Source organism: Apostichopus japonicus, chromosome 3 (genome assembly GCF_037975245.1).
Source record: "Apostichopus japonicus isolate 1M-3 chromosome 3, ASM3797524v1, whole genome shotgun sequence".
NCBI classification, from domain to species: domain Eukaryota; kingdom Metazoa; phylum Echinodermata; class Holothuroidea; order Aspidochirotida; family Stichopodidae; genus Apostichopus; species Apostichopus japonicus.
Window position 1 is genome coordinate 18,235,343 of NC_092563.1, and position 10,799 is coordinate 18,246,141.

Genomic DNA, 10,799 nt, shown 5'->3' on the forward strand with positions numbered 1-10,799 from the left:
GAACAAAATGAGGTGTTGCTACTCAAACCTCTTGCCTGATTCCCTTGCCTCTCAAATGTCACTTAAGGCAGGAGAAATATAAAATATCTCATTGATTAATTTCTCAAAAGGTTCAAAACAAGACACAAAATGAACTCACAGCTAGCCTCGATTTATCATGACTGGCAGACATACACCAAAACCCGTGACCATAAAAGTGTGAAACCTGAAAGGTAAGGGAGGAGAAAAGCAAGTATAAATATAATCGGGTACAAATAGAAGGCATAGAAGAATAGGAACTTTATATCAATGGTAAGGGAGAAATGGTCCTTGGATTAGATCGACAATACCCATTTAAAGTTCTTTTTAGCATGCTACTGATTGCATCTATGTATACTGTACAAACTCAATCATAATTGAAACATAGGGCCTAGAAAAGGTGAGAATAAAATCTTCTTAGTAAAACCAATTAAGCAATGATTTTTTTTTGGGGGGGGGGGGGGGGTGCTATCACAAGCTTCGAACCAGTGACCTCCAGATAGTAATTAATAAAGGTGAATTTCGTTTAAGATACATTCCAAGCCGCTTTCTGGGTTGTATCGAATGAAACTGGCAAGTGATTATTGGTTACACTGTATGCAAGGCTATTGTGCAAAGTAATAGTTATATTGGGATTGCCACCACAAAAATCCGGATAGCCCGATTCAAAAAATGGCAGGAAGTGTAAAATTTCAGCAACGACCAGCAACCTCCTGATTTCCTAATGCAGTTGTGATAAACTCACCTTAGGTGACAATTTAACCAAATCATATTCGGTAATGTTGCCTTGGAGACCAGCAGAGAACAGCCGACCTTTGACCCATGCAAGACACTGAACGTTTCTTTGCTCACTACCGGGAAGTGTCTGACATTTGAGAGAAGAGAAACATTGATGATATTATCAAGACTGAAAACAAAAACCACAAGAACATATACAGTACATAAAATGTCACAAATTAATTACTTTCTTAAGCAGTAGCATTCTCTACAACTTCCGAACAACTTCTAAACAACCTTATTTTGACTTGAAAACTCATGGATTGTTGTCAGAGAGAAAGCCATGTTGCCAAAAATATGTTAAGTTTTGCATTTGAACTAGATAGCAATTTTCTTGTACTGTGCAAAATATATCATTTTGCAAGTTGTTAACCTAACTACAAAAGAAAGTGATCAATTTTTTGTAAAATATTATCAAATGGCTCTTTTTTTATCGGCAGAAGGTTCTTACATTGTCTAACTGCAACAATAACCATAAATTTGTAAATTATTTGCATTTTGTTGAGAAATTATAATTTCCTGTGAATTTGCTGGCATCATTCAAGGAATATTTAGTCATAATGATGGTGCGCATCACTACTGAACATCATTAAAAAATGTCATGCTGTATGATAATTTCTTCTGGCCAGACATGTATAGCTGCCACTATTACTATAATATACTAACACTACAGCGTACTGTCTATCCAGTATCACATACAGTAGCTACTTCAGTGCAATGTTAAATAGGCAAATTGCCACACAGATGCAAATACAATTCATAATCATGGACGTTAAATATGAATCTAAGAAACTGACTTCAGTCAGCTTGCGGCTTTGATAAGCCAATGATGGCTTCTTCGCAAGTTCCTGCTTGCAGGAGGATCTAAAATACATACATACAAGACGTATAGCAGCATTTTATCAACTGAGACAGCTGTATAAACAAATTCCAGTATTTTTACTATTTTATGTGACGAAAGCTTTCAAAATGCTAAACAAAAAGAAAACAGAATTTAAGTATCCCTGTTTGTGTGCACAGAACTGTATAATCCATATGATCATTTTGGCTCCATAAACATGTAATCACTGTAATCTTCAGAATTCATGGAATACTTTTTTTCAACAACTTCAAAGGCATAGGCAGCCATAATAGCCTAAATCAGATATTTTAAGTACAGAAAGTTAACAGTGAATTTGATCTGTAGATGATATAGTATATCAAAGAAAAATTCTAACAACAGATACATGGAGAGGGCCCCTCCCCCCCCCCCCGCCCTTTATGAAAATTTCGGAGAATCAGAAACTCTGGCTCATTACATTAGGAGGCTATACTTACCAACTTCCAGCCTGTGATTATGTTATTTCAATGTATAATTAACCATCATCTGGTAGCTATAGCTTCCTAAAAAGTAGGTCCATTACCAAAAAAAAAAAAAAAAAAAAGGTGCATGAAATGGACACATGTGCAGCTGCTTACAAATATCAATATTTTTTGGGCTGATCTATTTAAATGAGAATGGGAGAAACAGTAACATTACATTTCTTACATCTTACCTTTTGGTGATACCATGACTCTTCCGTAACTTTCCAAATGTCAATGGAACCATCCGTTCTGCCGACAGCCAGAGTGTGATTGCTGTATGACATACACTGTATGCCACTCGGCATGTATTCAAAGAACTTTCCGTTGTGAACCTTAAACTCTCCCATAACTTTATTCAGTTCTTCTTTCTGACAGCTTGTTGAAAAGAGAAATCATCAGTTCCGTTCACACGAAATACTTCATAAGATTGATGTCACACTTCTAGGCTAGCACAGTCACTGACACTTGAGGCTGCAAAAATATGGTAAACCAGAAATTGTGAAAACTCATATAAAGCAAGACTGTTACAATTTAACTTTGCAATATTGTAGTCAAGTTGTCAACATGACAAATTAAAATGCTCACATTCACAGTTTGTGAAAATTGTGGGAAAATGTGTAAAGAGAGGGTTCACAATGTAAACTTAAAAAGTTTTTAACACCTATGCGTATGGCAACCAGTGGAATAAGAGAGGCACATTCTCTTAATTGCCCAGAATTCTGATAAGTTAAACACTCTCTGCACAACACCTTTACAAGGTGTAATTAGGCCAAGGCCTAGTATAAGGTTAGTAAACCTAAACGCCTAGTAATAGTAGTATACTGTAGTACTGTTTCTGAAATCTGCTTGTGCCATTTTTATTTAAATCTTTCAGAAGTTTGATATTAGCCTAGTAGTACATTCATTGTAATTGTAAAGTAGGCATTCTTCCAATTCCACTTCACATTAATTGCACCTTGGTATCACTAAAAAAGACCTCTGCTTAGCGGAGTTATTGTGGCCTATGTCAAATCCTTAACGAAGTGATTATTCGCAGGGCAGCCCGGCGAATAACGTACACAGACACCTTATTCGCAGGGCTGTGACGATTTTGAAAATAGGTTTATTATTGGCTTTGGATGACACCATTTTTGATGTGACGTCATTCATTTGACCTCGGCGCGCAAACCTGAAGTTCTTTCATGTCTTTCAGTTTCAGGCTTACAAAATCAGATTCTACATTTTACAGATGCTACATTTTAAATGTCATGAACTATTAGAAAAATATTGTATTTGAAACGACTGACATAAGAAGAACTTAATTACATTTGCACATTAAATTTACGATTCAGCCCTAGGGGCCTAGGCCTAAGTCTGTAAGTTCTAACGTAGGTAGCCTAGCGCTAGCCTAGCCTAAAATACTAGGCTAGGCTAAATGGACTGACCAACGGACCGTTGTATCATGGGGAATACTCCATGAAACGTTTCTTGGAAACGTGCCAAAAATGTTAACAAGCAGGTGTTAGACAGGGGATGAGCGCGCAGTTTGTACCTGGGAAAATTCTGAGCACATATTCAGTATCCTACCGTTGTCTTTAAGTTAGGTTAAACCGTACTGCAGTTGTAAACTGATGAACGTTTAGTGCACGCTATTCATTGTTAGGCAATCTAGAAACGGGGCTTTGCCGAACGTTTTTTGTTTCATAATATCGGAGGTTCTGTAAGTTAAACTTTTTAAAGATTGTAAACAGATTAAATCTCTTTTCATTTTATAACATAATACAGCTACTCTAACTTGTCATTTAAAATTTTTCATTAGCTTCGTGACAATGTAAATTCAAAAAGTTGTCAGTATTTTGCATCCTCAACTGCGATTTTTTTTATCGCCAGACACGCAAAATATTCCTTTTCCTTTTCCGGGGTCTTCGCCCCACCAGGGCCCTAGGGCGGTCCCCTGGACCCCACGCCTTTATGCTCGGCGGTTTCTCGCGATTTTCGCGAACGTTTAAACGTTTAAACGAACAAAAAATCGGCCGTTTAAACGTTTAGGTCTTTAAACGAAAACTCGCAGCCCTACCAACGGTTAGCCACTGCCCAGGCTTGCTAATGTTAGGTGTAGGCAGTGATTAAGGATATGAAAGGATAGAACAGTTGGCCGCAAATCATGAGATTGAATCTTTTGCAAGTTCCCAGATTTATGAGATGCAAAAAGGACTTAAAGTCAATTTTGGGGTCCTCAATTATGCCAATCTTTATGGCCCCATTACTGTACGTCAAATATAGGTTCTACTTAATCCATATTTGAGGGGCTTGAAAGGCCGACTTTGCTATTGATACTCAGTCAGTTTAGGGGCCTTGAAAGAGCCAACCTTCTGGGCCCAAATAGTCTTAGTCACTTCATAAGCTATTTTTTTGGAACCCCAGCAGTTCAATTTTAAAAGCTTATTTTAAGGGAGCTTATCTTGGGATTCCAAAAAGCCGACATTGCCTGAAAGCCAATATGGTCAAGGGTGTGACACTCCCCTCCCCCACCTTTACTGCAAGTGAGCAGTCACTCTGCAAAAAACAAAGGTGAAAATGAGGGATGACAATTTTTTTATGTTGGCGGTACTAATGCTAGACTGGTTCAATGATCTTAAGGCCCTAGGCTCCCAAAACCAATCCTAAAAGCAATAAGATAGAAATCCCAAAGGCTAATAAATTCCTCAAAATATAGGGGCTTCCAATTAAGACTCTCCAAAAGATAGCTGGTTCCCAAAAGCAAACTCGAATAGCCCCAAAAGTTACTGAGCCTGTTAACCCAGTCTAAGGCTGCCCTGTGAATAAGGTGTATGTGTCTTGCTATTCGCAGGGCAGCCCTGCAAATAAGATGCTTGTGTCTGGCTATTCGCAGGGCAGCCCTGCAAATAAGGTGTCTGTGTCCGGCTGTTTGCAGGGCAGCCCTACAAATAAGGTGTCTGTGTCCGGCTGTTCGCAGGGCTGCCCTGTGAATAAGATATTTGTGTTCGGCTATTCGCAGGGCTGCCCTGCGAATAAGGTGTATGTGTCTGGCTATTCGCAGGGCTGCCCTGCGAATAAGCCCCACCAATCCTTAAAGTTTTGACCTCCACTAGGCCTAAGGAAAAACAAGACATTCTTAAAGGTTAGCCTACTCAATCAAACATGTCAATTTGATTGATTTTGGTACTATGCAAAATGTTACCTCTTTGTTCAAATACTGTTTTATATTGATCCTCCTTAGGCTTTAACGCTATTCCAAATCGGACAAGTAATATAAATTAAATATAATTATTGGTTTTAGCCAGTAAGTTAAAGATGAAATAGGCCTACACTAGTCCTACGGTCGACGCTGAATTACATAGAGACTAGTTCCACGAAACACGTGCACATGTGGCGAAGGAAAGGCCTAGCTTAGTTCTGTCTTATTTCATTTTCAGTCATTTTAACAAAAGAAAATGTTAACCGTAGCTCATACTTGCTAGAATGGATTAAAGGAAATATTAGTTACCTACTTTCTTCGTGAGAATACAAGAAATGTCGTTATGTTAGTCCTATGAGCAATTTGTCAACAACTGTACGCTGCTAATTAGGGCCGAATGATTTGTCACAGCGTGATATCAAAGTTCGTTCGCATTTATACACATAGTACACATATGCAACCTTCAAGTCTTTTTCGCGGGAGACATTATATACACGAAATAGGCCTGAGTGGACTTGGGGCAATAACCCAACTGAGTTGAGGAGTTAGCCGAAGAAAATGCAGATCGTCGTTAAAACGTAATAGTTTATATTTAATTAGCATTATATTATGGAACACGATGTGGCTTTGATGACGTTTTGTAGAAAAATGCAACACATGACTTGACTAGTCCGAAGAAAGGCTAATACAGTAGGCCTAGGCCCTAATACATTACTAGTAATACCACTGGTACTAGGCCTGGTACTAGGCAGTAGTGATGAGTACTACTTCTAGTTCTAGTAGTAGCCTGGTCTAGACTAGGTCCTAGCTCAGTCTAGGCCAGTACTGTATGCCTATGTCATGCAAATTTGATAATTTGCTAGCCTAGGTCTTAGACTAGACATTAGGTGTTGCAGTGATAGACTAGATGCATCCAAATAATAATCAAGCAGTTCTTTAAGTCTAACTTCACTTTAGCCTTGGTTAGACTAGATTAACATAGGCCTAAGGCATACATGTACAAATTTAAAGTCTTGTTTATTTTCACTGACTAAATACTAATACTAGTCTATCCCAAACTTGTTACTATCGAAATCTTGAATGAGTATCCTCAGCTTGAATGTGCCTCAATGTTTCTTTCTTAATCCAATGTTCACAATTGTAAATTGCTAAGCCAGCCATGATGATCAGAAGAGAGGAACACCTTATCTTGGGCATTACTAAAGCTAGTCTAATGGTAACATTATATTAATCACAAAACTTTGATGAAATTGAACTGTTTCTTCCAGAAATCTACCAGAACATGGTGCTGAATGGGTGATGCTGGAAATGCAAGGTCAGCTTGAGTCTCCAGAAGATGAAGAGCTCTCCGGACAGTTCATTGGGGATCTACACTTCAACAAGAAGGTGACATGAATAAACTTGTATCCCCTATGCAGTTTTGCTATATCTTTATCCATTTTGATAACAAAAAAGATGATTAAGATGCAAGAAAATATTGGAAAGAGATGTTCCAATAATTGTCAGCTAACTTGATATATACCCAAACTGAAAGACAAATATAAAAGCATTCCTGGTGTTTGGTGAATAAGTTCAAGCAACTGTCAGGCACAAGAAAAGGGAAAATTTCCTAGGTAGTGTTCAGTTAGTCATTTACTGTACTTCTATAAAAGTTGTTAATATGTTTGTAGTTCTAACCCAGCTAGCAATGGGAAATTATACTATTACTATAAAAACACATATCTCAGCAACCAACTACAGTTTTACCATAAGTCTGCTACCCAATTATGAGATCATATCACCAGATAGATCTACCATAGGTGAGAAAATGTGTGGTGCTAACTTGCTTCCCTTTTCATCTGTTTACTCTCTTTGGAGAAGCAATGCTGACTATGCCAAGGAGTCTCTGGAGCTATTTCCACTTTGAATTTTAATAGGTCTCTATGATAGTATTCATCAGTTATATTTATAAGTGACAAGTATTATTATTATTTCATACCTTAAAAGATTAGGAGTTAGCACAGCATTTTGTGGTCTGTGAACTTTATGAATTTCCTACAGAAAGTATTGATTTAAATTCATGTAGAATTCAAAACCTTAAGTACTGTTTAAGCAAATGTCAAGTTTGACATGAAGTTGATGATGTGTTTTCTCCTTTTTACTCTTATTTTATTTTCAGGGTATCCCTATACTCATAATTGGTCATCATATATTGTACGGAAAAGTGGTCACCATGGAGAAACCGTTCCTCGTTTTGATGAAGAAAAATGCAAAGGAAGAGAATAATGACAACGAGGAAGAGACAGAAAAGATGGAGACGGACGAGATTTCATCTTCTTCAGAGACAGAGACGTACTATTCCATCACTGCTATTGTAAAGAAGAAGTTGATATTTAAAACTAGACCAAAGCCCATCATCACCAATGTACCAAAGAGATTATGATGTTTCACTAACGATTTAGGAGATGGGAAGAAATAACTCTGTTGGAGAAAAGAGTCTGATGTAAAGAGCGAAAAGAGGAACGGCTTTTAAAAGCTCTTTGGATTTCAGCCTGTTTGAAACTCAGCTAGCGTGATTTGCATGGAATTCCAGCTTTAAGTCATGACTCATTGTAGAGATGTGACAAGACGTCAAAGCGATGGACAGACTAACCGACAGACTGATCCACATTTAATTGTTAATGTTTAATTGTTGTTTAATTGTCATTCCAGACTACCAACTGTCTTCTACAGTAGACATAACGAAACATCCGTTTACTTGAGTTAACCTAGATGATAAGAGGTCACCAGTTACTGTACAGTCGTTGCCATCACTGTTCGATATCAACTCGACACTGATCTGTTTGGATAGAACCACACAAGGGAAAAATCTAAACTTTAGAAGTCACATCACTTCCACATCACTTGATATTTCCATTCTCAAAATAGTCAATAAATTTGAAAATATTGGAACTCAATTTTTCTTTCATAGTGAGTCTCAGCATAAATGTGTTGGAAACCTATAATGTTGAGAAAAAAATGTTCATGCATATTTCTGGACATCATGAGGGCTCAAGTTCTCAAGAAATGAAAGGTGGAAAAAGTTAAACATTCTGTGTTAATCACTTATATATATTGAAAATAGTCTAATGTGTTTGGTGGAGGTGAAAGTGCATTTGAAGAACCTTTTTTATCATGTTGTCTTAAGATTCATAATCTCAGTAAATCTCATACTTTTTTATATAAATATGGCTTTCCTACAGTGGTTGCAAGTCCAGATACCAATTGTTTTTTACTTAGTTGAAGGTCAGCATAAGTCAGAATATGACACTTTTTAAAGCTCTGTATCTCAAGAAGATTAATTTTGTCAAATTTGTGCATGCATTGTTTGTATCATTTCTCAAAAAATGGATATGATTTGATAGAGCTCAAATGTCAGTTTAGGCAACCAGAGCTCAAAAAGGGAAAATCGTTGTTGGTGGAAGTCAAAGGTCATTTTAGGACAACAGAGGTTAAAATTTAAACATCTCACACTGCTATATCAAAAGAATTGTATGCATGGTTCTCTGTATTTTCTAACAGCTTTGTAAAAATGTAAGATACTTAGGACTTCTTAAAATTTAATATCTATGATCAAATACAAAAACGGTATGAAGTAAATTTATCACATTTGTCTCATTATTTAAAGTAGAACTTAGTAGCTTCAGGAAGAAGTTGGTCCAAGATACCAAAGAGGAACGATTGAATTTTTTGGGAGGGGGGCGGCATCACATACACAGTGCCTTGTGAGAGGGAATACCCAAGACTCCTTCCCCTTACCCAGCCTTCACCACACAACAATCACTTTCTGATGAAGGGGTGAAGGGAGGGTCATGGTCCCGAATTAATTCTCAGGCAGACATGTCCTTACACGGGAAATTCAATACCCGGCGAACAGTGATCTGTTTCCTTTCCCTTCACCTTAAAGGAATTCAAGACTTGCCCCAAAATGGAACACCGCCCTCTAAAAACGTTTTACCTTCCGTTGCTTTTCAACATATTTATTTAAAAGGTACCATTTGCAAACAAAATATATCTACACGAATCGCTGATGTTGCAATATTCAAAATACTGGAAAATGGGGGTGGGTACGGAGTGCATGTTGAATCCATTTTGTTGCAAAATGTTGTGGACACTTGTAGTTTGCCCTCTCAAATCAGAGTCTTATTTCACAGTGCTCCTCGAAGTTTATGCACAACCTCCCACCCCGCCAGCCCTGCTCTTAACCTCAGCCCACCTAAATCGGGACAATGAACGTGTGCAATTTTGATGTTACGTCGAGTGCAGTTACGTGTTTCCAATTGACAGGAGGGAACGATACTTTTATAAGATAAACACACCCAAGATAGAGCATGGGTTCACAACCCAAACCGACTTGATCCACTATGAACCCCAGTCTCTTCGAATTGAGGATGTAACCGTATGATCATGACTATGTTACGACAAGCGAGCAAAGTCACCCAAGATAAAGCCTGGGAACGAAAGACAAACACGTTATCTATTATGATCCCCTGCAGTCCCCTTATATGATCCCTTGCAGTCCCCTTATATGATACCCTGCAGTCCCCTTATATGATCCCATGCCTCCCCTTGTGTGATACCCATGCAGTTCCCTTATATGATCCCCTGCAGTCCCTTTATACCCCTGTAATCCTCTTATATGATCCCCTGAAGTCCCCTTATATGATCTCCTGCAGTCCTCTTGATCCCCTGCCGTCCCCTTCTATGAGCCCCTGCAGTCCCCTAATATGATCCCCTGCAGTCCCCTTATATGAGCCCCTGCAGTCCCTTAATATAAAACCCTGTAATCCCCTTCTATGACCCCTTCCAGTCCCCTTACATGATCCCCTGCCGTCCCCTTCTATGAGACAGGGAAGCAATTATCTCGGTTAAAGAGAAAACTACTAACTTATCCAAACGGCTATAATGATCGCTTTCAAGTAATAGCAAATACGTTGTGATCATGACAATTGTTATTCAAATGAGACACTTGTTGTCCAAAAAAATAATGAATGCACTAGAATTTCATGCATTTCAACGAAGGTATTCTAGATTTCAGAGTTAACATGCATCACACTATGTGAGCATAATTAAAGGAGCAGTCCGGTTTCTCATTTACCTTCCAAGAATTGCACGAGGCTATGCAGTATATACAACATTCGTAGTAAACAGGAATATAGTTTGTAACCCAATAGCGGAGACCTCGTAAGTTAATTAAAAACTATGCAACCGCGATGCCACTTAAATATATTTTCTTGTTTAGTCGTTAAGGTCACGCCCTAGATCCTCGAGATGAAATACATAGAAATGTCGTTGATTATATCATATTTTATATATAAAAACTTTACAATTCTTCCATGTGACTGAGAGTATTAAAACAAACCCTGAATGCTGCTTTAAGGAATGCATTTCCTGAATTCTAACCACGACGGTTACGTAACCGTCCTTTTTAACTTCTGGCTTTCTGCAACACAGGTATTCCAGT

The 10,799-nt window shown here is 38.0% G+C and overlaps 2 protein-coding genes across 6 annotated transcripts in view; one reads left to right on the forward strand and one right to left on the reverse strand.

Annotated features, from left to right (window-relative positions):
• The window catches only part of LOC139965293 (U3 small nucleolar RNA-associated protein 4 homolog), a 60,771-nt gene extending 55,000 nt beyond the window's left edge, over window positions 1–5,771 (reverse strand). For 4 of the 5 annotated variants that reach the window (XM_071967507.1, XM_071967505.1, XM_071967506.1 and 1 more), the window contains exons 1-4: window positions 5,631–5,771; window positions 2,331–2,610; window positions 764–883; window positions 140–205 (exon numbers count right to left, since the gene is read on the reverse strand). In XM_071967507.1, coding sequence (XP_071823608.1) covers window positions 140–205; window positions 764–883; window positions 2,331–2,486 — 342 coding nt within the window. In that variant the 5' untranslated portion in view covers window positions 2,487–2,610; window positions 5,631–5,771. Of the gene's footprint in view, window positions 1–139; window positions 206–763; window positions 884–2,330; window positions 2,611–5,626 lie in introns of all 5 variants that reach the window. The other variant, XM_071967504.1, reaches the window with a different exon arrangement.
• On the forward strand, window positions 5,755–8,935 carry LOC139965297 (chromosome transmission fidelity protein 8 homolog). Its single transcript, XM_071967510.1, has 3 exons — window positions 5,755–5,895; window positions 6,586–6,703; window positions 7,476–8,935. Exons 1-3 carry the CDS (start codon window positions 5,876–5,878, stop codon window positions 7,737–7,739), a joined length of 402 nt encoding a protein of 133 aa, XP_071823611.1. The 5' UTR covers window positions 5,755–5,875; the 3' UTR covers window positions 7,740–8,935.
• Window positions 8,936–10,799: the final 1,864 nt, after the last annotated feature.